Source organism: Electrophorus electricus, chromosome 8 (genome assembly GCF_041902795.1).
Source record: "Electrophorus electricus isolate QZ-2024a chromosome 8, ASM4190279v1, whole genome shotgun sequence".
NCBI classification, from domain to species: domain Eukaryota; kingdom Metazoa; phylum Chordata; class Actinopteri; order Gymnotiformes; family Gymnotidae; genus Electrophorus; species Electrophorus electricus.
Genome location: NC_137504.1, coordinates 25132954 through 25151395, shown reverse-complemented (window position 1 = coordinate 25151395; position 18442 = coordinate 25132954). Strand labels below are relative to the sequence as shown.

The 18442-nt window shown below is 43.2% G+C and overlaps 1 protein-coding gene across 3 annotated transcripts in view; it reads left to right on the top strand.

The window, feature by feature from the left end:
• The window catches only part of nup214 (nucleoporin 214), a 35457-nt gene extending 19039 nt beyond the window's left edge, over nt 1–16418 (top strand). For 2 of the 3 annotated variants that reach the window (XM_035527489.2, XM_035527488.2), the window contains exons 27-36: nt 274–364; nt 752–822; nt 1404–3035; nt 5044–5111; nt 5886–6048; nt 8918–9070; nt 10872–11043; nt 13587–13726; nt 14932–14965; nt 15690–16418. In XM_035527489.2, the coding sequence (XP_035383382.1) occupies nt 274–364; nt 752–822; nt 1404–3035; nt 5044–5111; nt 5886–6048; nt 8918–9070; nt 10872–11043; nt 13587–13726; nt 14932–14965; nt 15690–15726 (2561 nt within the window). In that variant the 3' untranslated portion in view covers nt 15727–16418. The remainder of the gene's footprint in view (nt 1–273; nt 365–751; nt 823–1403; nt 3036–5043; nt 5112–5885; nt 6049–8917; nt 9071–10871; nt 11044–13586; nt 13727–14931; nt 14966–15689) is intronic. The other variant, XM_081718980.1, reaches the window with a different exon arrangement.
• The last annotated feature ends 2024 nt before the right edge of the window (nt 16419–18442 follow it).

Sequence of the window (18442 nt, the reverse complement as noted above, 5' to 3'; positions counted from 1 at the left end):
CACTTGAGCAGTGATGTTCTCAAGACACTTAAATGATTGAAGTTCAGTACTATATAATGTCGTTTTATACAGGCTTTTTTCCATAACTTGTAGTAATGTAAAAATGTATAATTTTTCCTATGATATTTAAACCTTTTCCTCACCTACACCTTTGATACCACCTACACAATCTCAGTATCACAAAGTTGACTTTTCTGTGTTATAATTATTGAATCCTTTGAAATATTGACTGTGTTGGCGAGCCCCATAGTGAAGGTGTAGGTCTGTACGTAGGTGCAGTCCCCAAGGCTGAAGCCCCATCAGTCTCCACCTCTACACCCTCTCTCGGGGAGCAGAGTAGCAAGGGCTTCTCCTTCTCTACAGGGTGAGTGTCTCTTCAAACTTCACACCCTTCAAGCTTACCTATACCTGTCCATCAAACCATATGCTGTTTATTATGTTTTATTCATTTGAGCTTCCTTTTATCTATTTACAAGCATCAGGTGCCATGAACTTTAATACTTTAGAATGGTTGTTTGTTTATCTGTTTGTTTATTTGTGGGAATGAAGTCATAAAGTAAATGTCATTCACACGCTTCAAATTGAATCGTGTCGTTAGAAAGGGTGACCTGGGTGTTAAGGTATTTAAGATATTGTTTTATTAGTTTGTTTTTGCCACAATCTACTCTTTAATTCCAAGCATGCGATGGACTTTGATTTGTGAGGTAGTCGGGTTTAATTGCTCTGTGTGCATGTGTCCTTTCTGTGAAAGGCCACCGGGTGGATTCTCCTTCTGTCTGAGCTCAACATCATCTCAGTCTCAGCCAGCTGCCACCTCACAAGGTAACTATGGGGTTCTCATCACATTGGTTATGCTTCTGAGCTGTTTGATAGTTTTTCCTGTGTCTGTGTGTTTCTGTGTGTGTGTGTGTGTGTGTGTGTGTGTGTGTGTGTGTGTGTGTGTGTGTGTGTGTGTGTGTGTGTGTGTGTGTGTGCTTGATTCTGCTGGACAAAATAAGCCACCATGCTGTTTGATGTTGATGTGCTTAAATATGGCTTTTCAGGCTGTATTTGTTTGTTTTTGTTTTGTTTTCATATCAGCTACATTACTCAGGATTATTTAAATACAGAGTTCATGAAAGGAGCATAAGGATGGTTATTGTATCACAAACTGTAGAAAAGTTACCCAAAAAAATCCAATTTTGTGTAATAACCATTTTTATTATTTATTTGTATACTTTAGTGTATGCTTATCATATTTAGGTGATATTAACCATATACAGATTATATTAATCAAACACACTTTATTTCAAAAATAGTATATGAATAGTATATCTCAATTGATGACTCATTTTGCATGTTATTATTTAAATGTTTTTGTTTGGGATATGTCTCCACATCTGTTTGTCCCTATCTTCTCATAGCCAAAGATGTGGCTCCAGTGAGTAAGTTCTCCTTTGGCAGCAGCACAGGGAAGATGCTGTTCAGTGCCTCAGAAACCCCCATCTCCCTCACCCCGAAACCAACCACTTCTGTAGTGGCCACCAGTTCGTCTGCCCCTCCACCCACCTTGGGTGAACCCACCAAGCTGATCTCCACCACCCCCTCTTTCCAGGCCCCCAAAGCCCAGGGTGTCACAGGAGACACCCTGGGTAGTTTCTCTGACCTGCGAGTCGGCCAGGGCGACGAGGTTAAGGAGCCCCCTAAAACCTCAGTGGGTTTCACCTTCGGACAGTCCGGCAATGGCGTTCTCGCCACGGGATTCACATTCGGCGCTCAACAACCAAAGTCCATTGCTGCTGGTAACGGGTTGGACTCCGCAGGCACAGCGGACGGCTCCAAGAGCAGCGCACCCCACACGCTCGCAGATGCTGCTGGGGTTTTTAAACCCCCTGAACCTGCACCATCATCCACCCCCAAACCAGCCTTCTCTGTCATTCCCACCTCCTCAATCTCCTCTACAGCCGCCTCTTTCAGCAGCCTCCTGGCAGCTGCTCTTCCTCTGGAAACCCCAGCCACAACCGAGAAGCCCCCAGCACCTGGGCCATCACCCCCACCTGAGCCCTCCCTGGCTGCGCAGCATGAGGAGGCCTCCACAGAGCTGAGTCGCGAAGCTCCCGTTTCGTCCACTCCGTCCCCCGTGTCCGTCACGAAAGAGGCTCCGCCCTCCCAGCCAGCCAGCACAGAGGCTGCCGCGGCGTCTGTGGAAAAGCCACCGACCCAGCCTGCTCCTGCTCTTGAGGTAGCGACCGCACCCACACCCACACCCCCACTCCTCACATCTCCGCCCGCTGAACCGACACCTCTTCCGGAACCCTCTGCCCCCACACCTGTTCCGGAGATGACACCAGCACCTACGCCCAGCCCTGCTGCACTAGAACAACCAGCAACAGTACCAGCCACAGTAACAGCAGCTGCTGCTCCACCCTCAGCTACACCTGGCTCCATCTTCGCTCAGCCAGTTGTCAGCACAAACAGCACCACTCTATCAGTCACGAGCTTCACCCCCGTCATTAGTTCCACATCTTCAACACCCCCCTCAGCCCCAGCGGCACCTATAGCATCCAGCACCACCACTACCACCCCTGCCCTGGTGTTCGGCCAGCCTGCCTCGACCACCTCCGCGTCAGTGTTTGGAACCTCCGGCTTTGGTGCAGTCTCTACCACCTCTGGTTTTGGCAATCCAGTTTTTGGGCAGGTCGCGGCAACAGCCGGCTTCGGGCAGCCCGCCCTCACCTCAGCCAGTGGCTTCACTTTCGGCCAGTCGTCGTTCGGAGGTGGTTCCGGTTTTGGTCAGACGCCGGTTGTCGCAACGACCACCCCGGCCTCCAGCAGCGCAGGAGGCCTATTCGGCTCATCCAGCACCAGTAGTGCTAGCTCCTTCTCCTTCGGAGCCAGCAGTACCAGCTCTGGGGTCAGCACAGGGGGGGGCATCTTTGGGCAGACAAGCACGCCCGCCTTCGGCCAGCCCAGCACCGGCTTTGGACAGGGATGCTTATTTGGCAGCAACACCACCACTACCACCTCGTCTGGATTTGGTTTTGGGCAGACAGCCGGTAAGGAACATTTTTTGCGTGTGTAGGTGTGCATGTGCGTGTATGATTGATTGTGTGTTTTTCAGCCTATTATGCTATCCTTTTTCATGATAAAGAGCTTTGTAAAAGAGTCACCCAAATATAGTAGTTACTATGGTGTTTTATTAAAATCAAATATTAAAAGTATAATTTATAAGTTATTTGACATAAGAAGAATTTTTTTCTTGAAGGATTTTGTAGCACTGATTTTAAAATGTAACTAAAAACAGTTTGTACTAATTTTAAATGATGGTGATTATGGTTACATTTAATGTGATGGTCCAGACCAGTCTTGGAATTTCTGCCTCTCATTAGTATCTGTGTTGTTGGGTGGCAGCTGGGGACTTAATCTTAGGGCCACCGGGAGATGCCTAATCTAAAGGCGTGAGCTACATTCTTACGAGTTCGTCCCTTCTCATGAATTCCCAGAATTCTCTTGGTAACATCGGGTGGGTGGGTGAGCCACGCCGTGGAACAGCTGATCGGTGGCCCATAGCCACGTCTTCTCCAGCTTGCTGTCTAGCTTTTTACTGAGGCTTTGGACTAGACATTTCAGGTTCCACCTGTTTGCATGCACTCTAGGGGTCAAATTCTGCCCCCTTAAGAATTTGCTAATTGAAATGATATGCAGCTCTGGAGGGCAGGGTAGATTCTGTTCTCAGACTTGAAGCTCTCTCTTCACAGATTTCCAGTTTGGATGTTTAGTGAAATTCTTTTTCTCTTGTGCTACATAATCAGGCCAAAGTCTAATAAAGGGAAATGAATGTCCTGTGAAAATGTTCCCTGGCCTGTCAGTAATTTGTATAGGTTGGTCTGCATTTTCTGCACAAGTTAAATTGCTCATTTTCATAGTAAAACAATGACTCGGTCACCCTGGTTTATTTGGCCAACTCGCCTCACTCATAGTCAGCGTCATCAACAAAATCTGCAGGTTCAGTTTACATTTGATCTAAATCACCAAGAACATTTTTTTGTGTATGATTTGTAATATTATTATTGTTGTGAAGGCATCTGAACTGTTTGCCTGGCAATGGTAATTTAAGGGCTTTTCCTTCCAGATAGCCCAGGCTGTGTTACTCAAAATTTCAGTTCCCTTCATGCAGACGTCTCCTGAGTGTGAGTGTTGCATGGTTTTGCAGTAAACAACTGCTTCCCAGTACAGACATTTCCAAGGTAGCGGTCATCCCTTCCATGAGCATGATGGATTTATATGATGCAATCTTTACGCCTGCCAAAGCACCTCACATGAGAGGACTGAGAGCTGTGAATATCGCCGAGATCTGCTAGACATTGCGCACTAGCCGCTCAACGCACCTTCTGACATAATGATTAAAAAAAGACTTGCTGTTGGTGTTTCTCCTGTTGTCTCCCTATAGCCGCCATCCATAGTAGTAAGTAATGACAGATGACACTCGGAAGTGCAGCGGCAAGGGTCAAGGGCAGAAGATAAATCATAAATCGATCACTTCAGCCTCACCCTGAGGTTCAGATGAATTCGTCAGAATGAATGAATAGATAAATAGATAAATGAATAGATAAATAAAAGCGGCAGCTAAGGCAGGTGTCTCTTAAGAGTGAGTCAGACCAAGCCTAGAGGTTTATGTTCTGATGTACCTGCTTCTCAGACATTTATATAATGTAAAAGAAGGTCGCAAGAGGGGCAAAACAGCATGTGGTGCACCCTTGTAATTTATGTAGTCCTGATCATTATACTTGACCTTTGACCTGTTTTGTGCATCTTTGTTGTACAGGCTTTATTGTGTATGAATATGCACTAGGTCTAGATGCTCAGCATGCGGTTTGAGTTGCAGTGTAAATTCTTGATCTCAGTCAATAGCCACTTTTGCAAAAGGTCGGACCAAGGAGCCAACTCTGAGGTTCTTGCATCATTCTCACTGTCGTCTACATCATCTCACACGTTCTCATTGTCATCTGTATTGTCTCATATCTTTCTCACTGTGGTCTGTATCGTCTCCCTCTTTACACACAGCCTTTGGCAGCACACCTACTCCCTCAGTGTTTGGTCAGCCACCCAGCACCGCCACCGTCTTTGGCCAGGTAATGTGTTTAGAAGCACTCTGTCAGACAGGAGGCATTGTTACCACACCCAGCTCATTGCTGTTCAGCTTATGTTTTCTGCCACAATGGCCTGAGAAACACCTTCTTATTTTTTTTTAAATGGAGAGAGAGACTGAGACTGTATAGACTATTTAAATTAAATATTATATATTTGTGTCAATACAGCCAAGCCAATACTCTCCTAACATTTAAGATGAACTATGCTCATACAGGAGGAGCAATCAGTTACCTACAACTGGCAACATTCACAATCCAGTGAAAATGACACAAGCGGCTCACTTGAATTTGCTGAGTCACTTTAACTGAAATCTCAAACCTATATATCACTTTGATCCTAACTGAGAGTGAAGGAGTGCTCCTTAAACCAGTGCCATATACGAGGAGCTATCAGTGATGTACAATCAATGTCAACTTTAATTGAGTCTTTGGAAACAAGAATTTACAATTTCAGGAAGGCATACAGGTCAGACTTGGAAGGTCTCTGGACCAGAAAGAGCCATGTCTTGTTCTGTCCAAGTCTTTTCTCAGTACCGTCTACCAGTGTCTTCCAGGCTCTGTTGTTCCAGTCTCTCTCCACATATTTCTCTGATGTTTGCCGCAGTGTTTATCACAACTTCAGCTTGTGTTGGGCCTTGCATTTCATATCATTGCAGTCAGTTTCCATCAGCATCCTTACCACATGAGGGATGAGTTTGTTTTAAATAAACAGTATGACCAAACACATCTTTCTGTCTTCTCTGGTTCTCATGGCAGCCCTCATCCGGAGGGGGGCTATTTGGCTCAGGGGCTGGCAACACTGCTTCCTCAGCTGGGGGCATCTTCAGTGGTCTGGGAGGCAAACCCAGCGAAGACGCCGCAAACAAAAACCCATTTGGAACCACTGCGACGGGTGGATTTGGACAGACCAGCCAAGCAGGTGAGGGGCCCATTTCCCAGAGGTTTCACAGTATGTAAGCTCACGGGGGATGGAATTTTAAGATGGAATTTATTTTTGCTTGAGGTCCCCGGATCCACCAGTCAAAAGGCAATCTGTTTTGTGTTATTGATGTATACTGTAACCAGACATGTACTGCATTAGACATTTAAACGACAATATGCATATAGAACACAGTTTGTACCACGTTCTGCAACATATAGCATTTTCAGACAGTGTACCTTATCTAGACAGTATACATAAATAACAAGGTTAATAAACCTTGGCTTGTATGAAAGATACTATTAATAAGGACTTGATCTGGTCAATGGGTGAGCCACCTCTAGCAGCTTATGACTTGTAGGAAAAGAGCTGCTTTGGTATGTCATGGGTGTGTGTGTATATATAGAGTATGAATACATTTGTATCTCAGCTGCAAAGGCTAAACGGGTCGTGAATGGGGGAGGTAATGTTACTTATAATAGCATGGACCTTTTTGGTGGTAGTCCTTCCAGAGCTTTTCAGCTTATGGTTGTACTCATGTGCTGTGCCAAGTTTAAAAGTAATTGTTTTGTTGGTGGTTTGGTTTTTTGTTTTAAATGTAAAAGGGAGTTGTCAAAGATGACAAGATCGTTATGTAACTATGGTGGGATTTGATTAATTTCGACCCATCTGCCTGAAAGAAATTAAGAACACCCAAGAATAATAGATCAGCAAAGTTCAACGATGTCTTCTGCAGGTGCTGGCTGTGGATTCATCTCCCATTGAAACCTCAGCCATTATCCCTGCTCCCATCCAACAGCCCCTGATGTAGCAGCAGCTGCGCTGTGGGCCCGTGCAGCCTGTAGTGACCTGTTGCTCTCCTAACCCTCAGCAGAGAGGGAACGAGCCCTGACTGCACCTGCACCACTGCTATGAGCTGCAGCACTCTTCCTCTACTCAATCATCCCATGCTGGCTTATGTTCTCAGCCTTGCTGCCAGTATTCATTATTCATTATTATGCATTATTTTTCATAATCAAGACCTGTTTTGGGGTGTTTGAGACAGGTCTGTTCATAGGTCCTCTCATAGCACTTTATCATTCCAACAGAAGACTTATTTCCTTCCAAAATCTGTTTGTTGACCCTCTTACTCTTACACACACCATCATTTTTCCACAAACTTTGCTCCTGCCTCTCCTGAAGAACATGCTGCAATATGTAATCCTGCTCTCTCTGAGTCTCTTAATATCTTATCCCCCATGGGAATTAAAACTGTGTCCTTCACTACTTCCTCTCTCTGGTACACTATACATTGCGTGCTGTAAAGCAGGTTGGTCATCGACTAGAATGACTACAGGAAACGTAAACTATGTCTGTGCTGGGGCTTATAAACAGCATGTATCTGCCGACAAAGATACCTTGCACACTGCTAAGTCAACTTAACTCTCCCACCATGAATATTTAACAGTTAATGAACTATTTAAGCCCCACAAATGTAATACTTTCCTACACTTCTTTAATGATAACATTTGTAAAATCAAAAACTCTTTGATCACTAACACTACATATGTCTCTTCCTTTTCCTCCCTGGATTTCCATCCTCTAGCCAGTAACTTGTCCTCTTTCTGCTTTTAAAACTGTTAATTGTTCTTTCATGACTATCATTACTACTTCTAAAGCTACCACCTGCTCTCTTGGTCCCTTACCTACCTAACCGAAGCTTCTCCTCCTGCCCTGGTCCCTCATCTCACAGCTCTTGACAGTAAATCTTTTCTTCTTGGCCATGTTCCTACTGTCTATAAGATCATTACACCCATCTTATTTTGATTACTACTGCTCCATTTCTAATCTTCCATTTCTGTCAAAAGTCCTTGAATGAGCCATTGCTGTTCAACTCTAAGATGACCTTGAAGCTAATGATCTTTTTGAACCTTTCTAGTGTGGTTTTTGTCCTTTCCTTATCACAAAAACTGCCATGGTTAAATTCATTAATGACCATCTCCTGTCTGCATATGAGGGTGCACTTAGTATCCTCATTCTACTTGTATCCAAGTGCTGCCTTTGATATGGTATGTTACTCCATCCTTCTGTCAAGGCTCTGTGGCTCTGTCCTGAACAAGTTCACCTCTTATCTTTCTGACAAAGCAGTTTATCTCTCTCCCAGGACACACCTCCGCCATCTCTTTTCTTATTCCAGGGGTTCCACAAGGCTAAGTCCTGGGATCCCTCTTGTTTGTCATGTACATTCTCCCCCTTGGACATATCATACCTCATTTCAAAATGGGTCTCCAGGTCTGTCTCAGGACCATATAGTAAATTAGAAGCATGCCTTTCAGAAATTAAATTCTGGATGAAACACAACTTCCTTATGTTGAACAGCAACAAGTGATCTTCAGTACAAATGCATTCACTCTCTAGTCTTATTCAGCTACACTCACCACTGTTCCTTCATCCAACCTTCAGTAGTTTCAGTGATTGAACATTTTCCAGATTTGTTCCACACCTCTGGCACTCACTAAATTAACTTGTCCAATAGTCTACTTCTCTCAACATATTTAAATTCAACCTTAAAACATAACTTGTTTCTTTAACATGCAACCTTCCAAGCCTAATCTATACCTGATGTTCCACTATGCTCTTTCCATGACTTATTTAGTGTTGTCTGTTCCTGTTTTAATGTGCCTTGACTGTTTTCTGATGCTCCATGTGCTGTGTATTTGTAAGTGTCTGTGTTCTTGAAAAGCGATTATATAAATTCTTGTTGTTTTGAACATTCAGCTTATGTCAGTAGCAAAAAATACCATAGTCTTGTGAGTGGTGTTTTACCAACTTGAATCAGAGATGTGTTGGAGGACAGTGAAAGAATAAACCCGTCTCCTGGTTTTCCCAGGGAGCACCACCCTGTTTGGGAACAGTGGCGCAAAGACGTTCGGATTCGGGGGCTCAGCATTTGGAGATCAGAAGGCCTCTGGGACGTTCAGTGCTGGAGGTGGCTCAGTGGCCACCCAAGGCTTCGGCTCTTTCTCCACTCCGGCCAAAACAGGTGCACCTCCCTCTCCCGACCAAAAGACGGGTGTGCCTCCCTTTCACATCCACCCTACTGCGATAAGGCACCGGCTGTCAAACGATATGAATGTGTACGTCATTGGGATTGGGTTTGGTGAAGGATTGTGGGATCTATCTGCTGTATGAATGAATTATTTGAGTGTAACAGTAATGTGATGATGGTTGAAGGGCAGGTGTACATTAGATTAAACATCTGCATGTTTTGTTTCGACCCACCCTGGTAGCTGAGCTGACCCTGACAGCATTCCTAGTGGTGAAACCGCACCATTAGCCCAGCAAAATGAACAGAAATCAGTTTATAAGATGCATACAGTCCCTCTAGTACAATGCCTAAAGGTGTACATACACAGAAGAAAGAGTTGCTTCTCTTATTTTGAAAATAGACTGCCATTGTTAAGTAATGATATACACTCCTTCCATGTACAAAAGAAAATATAACATTCACCCAGTGACATTTGTTTATTTGATCTAATGACTGAAAAAGTATAAAACCTGTTTCCCCTCATGTGCTACCCATTATAAATTCACATCTGTCATGGTTGATTATTTCAGAGGCTTCGCTAATGGCTGTTATCCAGTGAGTGTAATCCAATTACATTAACTCAATCAATTATTCACTGGGATGTGCATGGAGCCAGGCTGTAATTTCAGAGCACGCTCAGTGAGCAACTCTCCCTGCCGGCACCTGCATGGGAGAATGAATGAGCTTAGCAGTCAATATGCAGCAACAAGAATGCCTTCTATACAACACGGTTGTGTGAATCATCACAGAGAATGGTGATTGTTATAGCAGCCGAGGGGCGGGACTAAGTGCAAGGTTTCCAAAGAAACAGGACGTTTCAGCTGTGCAAGCAAAGTGCCTCTCAATTTGTAAGAGGAGAAACCAGTTTATATTAGAAAAGGCAGATCTTTCAATCATAACATTGATTTCATGGGGTTCTGAGAGTCTAGTCTTTCTTTGAGTTTCCTAACTTTGAAAATATCCTCCACACACTTTGCTTCAAGGTTTAACGTGGAGTGCATGTAGAGATGCTCTTCTGCATACCTCAGTTGTACAAGTGGTTATTTGAGTTACTGTTGCTTTACTATAAGCTCAAACCAGTCTGGCCATGCTCCCCTGACCTCTGGCATCAATGTGGCATTTTCGCCCAGAGAACTGCTGCTCACTGAATATTTTCTCTTTTCCAGACCATTCTTGGTATACTGCATCCACTCTACATTGACAGTTATACAACCCTGCCTGCTATAATTTGTGTGTCTGCTTTAATAAGGAAAACTATATTTATTCCTTACTCGGAGATCAGCTTGAAGATGAATGTGTATTTAAAGGAGTGTCGAGTCCATTTCCCTTTTTTTTAAGTAATCCGCTATTTTAGTTTCATTTTGATTTTGTACAACCTTTTACAGTAAAATGCTATAATATGCTTTATTTAGAATTACCCTATTTTATTCATGTGGGCATTTTTAAAAATAATTCTTTAAGTAATGCTACTTTTTTTGGGGGGTAGAACAGAAGGTCATGTTTATGCCGTGTATATAGGGTTTTTAATTAATAGTAATTCATGAATTAATGTAATAAATTGAAGTCATTGGAAAAAAGCATAAGAATATAGTCTATAGAACCTTTTAAGACATACATACATACATACATACATACATACATACATACATACATACATACATATATATATAAGAGCTATACTTTGATTGATATATATCTCGATGTTCAGAGAGCTTGGTTTCTGTGGCTGACTTGCCTATCTCTGTTGCCTCTGCAGGTGGCTTTGGGTCTGCGCCAGTGTTCGGCAGCCCCCCTGCCTTTGGGGGTTCACCTGCCTTTGGTGGCTCCGCCACCTTCGGCGCATCACCCACCTTCAACACCCCGATGGGCTCCACCCCGTGCAAGGTGTTTGGAGAGGGGACGGCTGCAGCCAACATGGGGGGATTCGGGTAAGAATTTTCCAGACCTCCAGCACAGAGATATGTTGGTCATGGAGGGGAAATGCATGCCCTACTCCAAAGACAAACAGGGCCTGTGCATTTCTGAATGATGCGTTTCCAAAGACAGATAACATCACCTAGTGTTGGATTGTTTCATTTACCTGATACAACAAGGTGAATTACACTGACATTGTGGTTATGTCTGCAGAATACATTGCTTAGTAATAATCAGTATCGCAGTATTGGTTTCTTTCCAAAAGGCTTGCACTGTGCAAATGAAAGGAGTAACAAATCATAGAAATGGAGGGCCAGCCTCAGCTGTTAGCTGAACTGTTGGGGTGAATCACAGGCTGATGGATCTGCATCATTTCCATCATCAACACTGCACACCGTTGTCCTTAACCACGTCACATTTATACTACATCAACTCGGCAGAGACAGCAGAGTGCCACATGTGTACTTGTATCTGCACTGCTTGTAAAGTGTGACTTTTGGCTGCAACCCTGTATATATGGGGAGAGTTACCATGTGTTTACCACATGGAGCCTTTGTGAGGCTGGTTTTTAGAATGCTGGGTTTTGTTTACTTGGTCTGACCATTGCTTTCACCACCCCACCCATAAAAAGTAAGAATTTAAGCCTATTTAATTTTCTAGTTGAAGCTGAATGGAGAGGTAAATCAAATGTATTAGGAAATACTTTTATCCTCTTATGATAGGAGAGTAAAATCCATGTGAAACATGAAGGGAGAGGGGAAAAACAGCAACATTAATAGCTCCAGCATTACTTCCACTGTAGGACGGATATAGGCAGCATTGAATAAATGAGTTTATAATCTTTTGTCGTAAAGATGGCATGTGCACGGATGTTTGATTTCCAGAGTAATCTCTATTTCTTCACAATCACTCTTGTCAATTTCTTGACTAATTTAGTGTTGCTCAAATTAGTGAGTAACAAATGTGTGATGTATCTGGTAAGAATTACTCCCAGTTCTCCTCTGTAGGACACAGTGGTACAACTTTAAAATGACTTTCATGATCTAAAATAATCCCAGACTGGAATATTCTGGCATATAGCATTCTCATCCCCCTTCCTGGCATCCTGCTGAGCTGTGTGAAGGCTCTCAGCCCAGGCGACACTAAGTCTGGAATCTTGCAGTGAAGCTGAGGGCTAGATTACAGAAAGATAATCCTAGGATCATGCGCCTGGCTGGGCGACAGATTACGGTGGCACTTCGGAAAGCCTTAGTGGGTCGGGTCACCCAAGGGGGAGATTACGACCCCAAAGGGAGTTGTACCCCAGCCTCCAGAGATGAGAAGCATCAGGAGACTTGTGATTTATTGCACATGACGAAAAACAACTGGCATCCACACACACACACACACACACACACACACACACACAGAGAGTATCCCTTACTCCCTTCCCCTCCTTTGCCGTAATCTGGCTATCTGGAGTTTAATGCTGTGATGAGGTTGTGAAATGGTAGCAGTCTTGGGGAAAACTTGTACTGAGTTAGTGGGTCCTCAGGCACTTGTTTTTGTTTTTGTGCCTGTGTGGAGCCCACTTCATCTCACTTAATTATACCCAAGGTTTTTAACTGTATTTTTAGGTTTAAAGTGCTTTGTCAGAGCACCTAGCTGGCACATTTACTCATTTTATTTTCTTATTGATGATGATGATGATGATGCATTTCCTGTAGAAGTAAAACAGGGAAGCAAACAGATAAAACGGTTCTGTTTTATGCAGTTGAGCTGTCAATGTGCCTATATGTCTATGTAATCACATTATCTTGGTTTTAAAGTTTTAAGAAGCATTACATTTATTACATTTTAATTACTCTTCACTATATGTAAGTGTTAACAGTTTGACTTGTCATGCAGTAATTACATTTGCTGTCATGTGCTGTCACGCGCTAGTTAGTAACAGCTAAATCCTAAATGTATCAATCACCAGGGCTTATTCTAAGAGCTGTAGTGTATTCAAATAAGAAATTGTACTCTGTAAATATGAGCAGCATCTCTGGACAGCAGTAGTATTAAATTAGTTTAGATTTTTATGCAGCACTTGTGTAGGGGAAAATTGAACCCTTCTCAATAGTCACCATGCCAGGTGTCTGCCTTGTAACCTCAATTTATCAGTGCCCTTCTTTAGCTCAGGCAATCACCTGATTTGGCCTGTTAGTTGACAGCAAGGTCAGCTGCCAAATATTGGCTCCCCTATTGAGATCAGAACTAACTGGGTTTTCTTTCTTTTTCCTTGTCACTGCCTGGCACCTATATTTTAAGGTGCTGCCATCTTTTTATGTCACGTCCCCTTTAGCCTCCCCCCCCCCCCTGTGTGTGTAGTTTTTTGTCTATTACTGAATGAATTTTAAATGTTGCCAGTCAGTTAAATAGTCGTGTCTCTTCAGACAGTTTTAGCCTTCATTCATATACACAGACATAACATCACATAGACATCACCGTGTGTGTGTGTGTGTGTGTGTGTGTGTGTGTGTGTGTGTGTGTGTGTGTGTGTGTGTGTGTAACTCCTTTTTTTCTGTGCATGCAGGTTCGCCTCTCCTCCCTCAGCCCCCTCCTTTGGCAGCATGGCTCCTCCGACCGGCACTCCGTCCTTTGGCGGCTTGGCCCAGCAGGCTACGGGCTTCAGTGCCCAGAGCAGTGGCTTCTCCACTTTTGGGTCCTCTGGAGGTGAGTTTGCGCTGCTGTATTCTCAGAAGCCATGCTAAAGGTTTATATGGTCTGCCCGCCCAGCCAAGTAATTGTATGTTTAGTGGCTATTGAGGTGTCTGGAGACTTGCTGCCTCTAGCTTCCTCAGAAATGCCAACATTTACATAATCTGATGCTTTTATATGTGGTGTGTTTACTCCATCTGTTCATTTAATGAATTTACCACATTGAGCAGAGTACAGGGTACCTAAGTCTTGACTGTTGCACCTTCCACTGTGCCTTGCAATGATGAGTAAACAGAAGGGTTTAAATCAGCCTGTAAGTCTGTATAAAACCCTGCTGCAGGAACTGGCCAGGCCCTGGAGGGCTTTTACCACTGGCCAGACGTAAACGTCAGTCAGACAGTGGGCTCACCGGCCCTCTCTGCTGGCTTCTGTCATGGCTGTGTGCTGGGCTCCTTTATTAACCCACATCCAGCCGCAGGTCTGGGGCTCCCAGTATAAATCAACACAATGGCCCATTTTTAAATGAAGTGTGGAAAATCCACTCCATGTATAACGTTCCTGCCTACCTGTAATATAGCTCAGTGTATAATTCACTCGGTAAGACTGTTAAAACCATTGATACTACTTTGTAGCTAGTGGATTGCGAATTGGTGGTGTGTTTTGCATTGAATTTTAAAGAAATCATTTTGAAAAGTCCTTCTGTTGTACCAACCCTATACAGCAGCCACACCAGCCCAGTGTATGCAACACACACCCATGCTCTCCAGCAAACACTAACCTAGATAGCATAGCTTTCCAGTTTTGGCTGTCAACATTAGAATGGTCCTCTTGGTGTTGGGGGTTTGCTGGGGGTGTTTGTTCATTGTGCTTTGGGTTCTATGGTCTTCCAGTTCTCTGTCTCTGTTGCTGAGGAAGATGGTACTGAATATGTCAACCTTTGTGAAGTCGTGTTGAATCTGGAACAAACTAGCAATTTAGCTCTGTACACCGTAATTAATAATTGCCCCACTTCTGACTAGCATGCCAAAGATGTGTTTAAAACCTGTTTGGATTTATTTGGACACTGTATGTGTACGGTTCTTCTATTTTTTTTTTTTTCTTCTTCAAATGTGGCATTCAGTTTACAGTTCAATGCAGAAAACTATGCAATTTGAAATTGTTTCAGTGTGTTTTGTTAAAAAACAAACTTGGTTCATCATTCATTTATTTCCTCCCTGAAGGTTTTGGCGGCTTTGGAAGTACGAATACCAATCAGTAAGTATGAATATGTGCTTGTGTGTCCGCAGCTCTTAAAAACTCTATACATACACATACACATATACACACACACACACACACACACACACACACCTCTCACACACTTAACTTTCTGTAATATACACGCTGCTTCCACACTAATTGGGGAAACCTAGTCTCGATGGTATACTTCTATCCACAGAGACCAGTGTTCCAGTTTTATTTCTAAGGGGGAATACCTATTTAACTATTCATAATATTCTTTGCCTTTCTGTACACTACAATTTGGCAGATACCAAATGCTGCATATGTACACCACTTCCAAATGACACTCCTCTGCCTTTATCCTGTGTGTCTTGCTCATGGTAAAATGTCTTTACCATCCAGAGTGGATGGTTTATTCCCATATGCTAGCAGTTGTGAGCCTAAATATGTGAAGGCAGTGCGCCTACACATTTTTAAGTCATCTCTGTCCCTCACGGTGCTTTGCGGTCTTAATCGCTGTGTGTGTGGATGGTTCTGGGACTGTCAGTGACGACCCACCACTGTGGAGCAAAAAATAAATAAATCGTCCCAGTTCAGACAGGCAAAAATTTATCTGGAGTTCCATGTAAAAAAAAAAAAAAACATTTCAAAAAAAGAAAAAAAAGAAAAAAACAAAAAATGAATCATGTTTGGGTTTCTTGGTCGTAATGATTTTTCTTTTGTCCTTTTGCTTTGTCTCCCTCTTTATTCACTCCAGGTCTACTTCTCAAACCTTCGGTGGATGGAGAAGCTAGCTACAGGAGAACACACTGCTGTATTCATGTTCTCTCTGATTATAACTGTTCATCATTCAGCAAGCAGGAAATGGTCATGACCTGATCATATTTTGAAACTTCCTCGTGAAATGAATGTGAAACTTCCTCGTCGGGGAGTTACCTGTAACACTCTTCCCACCTGTAGTTTAAAGGTGTGTGCCACTGTGCATCATGGCTTCACAAGCGATGACAGTGCCTTTCCTATATACTAACCCCACGACAAGCAACATCGTTCTTTCCCCCATTTAAATCTTGCCATGTTAACCAGATAGTTAGCGTTGAAGAGTTTACTGTGAGCAAAAGCTGGTTTTGATCAGTGTTGCTATCCCAGTGTGTTACACGGTTGTGTTGCCGACTGCCTGTTTGCTCTCTCTTAGATGTGTTTACTGTTTCTTCCCAATTCTGAATAAATGAATAGCCCAAATTATGGTGTTACCATTTGCTAAAATGTTGTCAGACTTATAGGAGAGTTGGGTGTTATTTTATACAACTCATTTTATACAAATCAAGGTAGACATGAGGTGTAGAATACCTCTATCCTTTAGAAACCTGGTGGGTTATGTCACTTTACATTTATCCCGATGTAATGAAATAAGTGTTCACTTTTCCTATGTTTCATTAAAAGTATATTGTAGGCATGGAAAATGGGGAAATAAACTCAGGTAATGTCACTCTTTTTTACTGTGCACTCTTAATTTGCAGTGTTGAGTGTTTGGGTTTTTTTCGCGACCATCTTATCAGTGTCCTGCCATGAATGAATGATTTGTCTACTCCCCCCCCCTCCTTCTTTCACAATGTAAAACTTAATTTGAAATAGTTGTATTCTAAGGAATGATATCTAGACTGGAGCTACAGTCAGTAAGTTTATCACATTGAACAGTGCATTTACAACGAAGAATGCATCCAGCAAGATAAGCCAGGCGGCCCCCGGCGAGTTTAGCTGTTACACTGCTGAAGCTTGTTATGGGCTCCTGTATTATCACTGTGTATGAAGAATGCCTCCATCACACGGGACACTTATTTTCCAAATGCCTGTGCAGATGTGATGGAAAATGTCATTGTCACCCACATCCTTATCATCCTCTTGGTGACCGTGCAACAAGGGGATAGGGGCCAATAGCAGTAACAGGAATGCTTCTCTCAGTGTCCTCCAGAGGGGTCTGTATTGGTGTCAACCACTCCATTCTCTGGCCTGGGGTGGGCCTTAGGTGGGCGTGGGGTCTGCACCCCGTCTAGCTATTAGTGTGCCTTTTTTTTTTTTTTTTTTTTTCTTTTGCTAGTGAGGATGTTTTGTCATATTTTCATATTTTTTCATTCACATTTTGTGACAAACATTGCAGGTCCTGTCAAGTTTACATATTATAGTGACTGAAAATATGATATGGTGCATTATGTGAAAATATGATGCATTATGTGAACATTTTTAATTATTCTGTTTTTAATGGAGACCTTTTGGTCAGTATAAGTGCATTTAATGCGTTAGAAAGCCCAAAAGGCTGATGCTCTCGGAGCTCTCACTGAAAGATTGCTTATTGCTGTCGTTTTGGCCTTATATTTGGCCAATATATTCACAACCATAGTCTTGGCCTTTTTTTGCAATGCATACATTTCAGAAGGCTATACTATGCAAATGCTCAAAAACCTTGACTATCCAACCGGTCATTGTTCTGTGGTGGATTTGTATTGTGCATCCCCAGTGGACATTCACAGTACACTCGTCAGACAGTTTCAGATGGCTACCTTGCGTCTCTGTTCCCTGTATTAGGCAGGCCTCTCTTACTGGTGCGTTTTGTACATATTCAATTACAGTCTAGTCCAGTTATTGTCACTCGCATTTTGTCAGCTAGTTAATGCCCTGTTCAACACCAGTCACTTTCTGACCACCAGTGCAATGCTGACTAGATATGCTTTGGATGGTCTTTGATGTGTAGCAAATGGCTACCAGTCAGCTGCCATTAACACGGCAGGGACATGATTGCAAGGGTTGTGCTGGTTGGAGTGTTTCCAGCACAGCGGTGTTGGTGAAGTTTATCATTAAAATTTGCATAGAGTAGCCTGCCACCCAGACGTATTCGGTCAGCAGCTGCCCTGTGGACAGAAACTGGCCTCTTGACTGCATGGCAACAAATGTCTGTAGCTCTATAACTGCACCTACGAGTGCTTTAATGGGGTAAGTGCGCAGGTAAGCACGTCTTGGCACAGATCCAGAGATGTGGCTGAAGGCTCTCCCGGCGTCATTCCTTCGTACCCAGATAAAGGTGAAATGTGGAATAATTGGCCCCTCTGTGCCTGTTTCCTTGCTCTCCCCAGGTCCGTTCCAGGTGGTGCTGCTTCACCTCCAGCGCTGGCTTATTTTGAGCTTTTGAATACTGTAAATATTCTGTGCTTTATTTTTTTTTAGGTTGTTGTTTTTGTTTTTGTTTTGTTTTGTTTTGTTTCTTTATTTGGAAGGCTGGCATTGACTAAGTCATGTTGGTTGCAAGCTGTGCGTGTTTGTGTACAGAAAATGATTAGGAAAGGCCCGGTCAGTGATTGGCAGAGTTCTCATTGAATTCTCATTAGTCACAGCTGTGTGCAGTGTGACTCAGCAGTTTGAAAAGCTAGCGTGGCTTACGTTTACTCTCCCATCTCGTTTCAGGAAATTATCACTCCTGGCTCTCACTGTTCCCCAATGCTTGCTGGGTAGATGATAAAC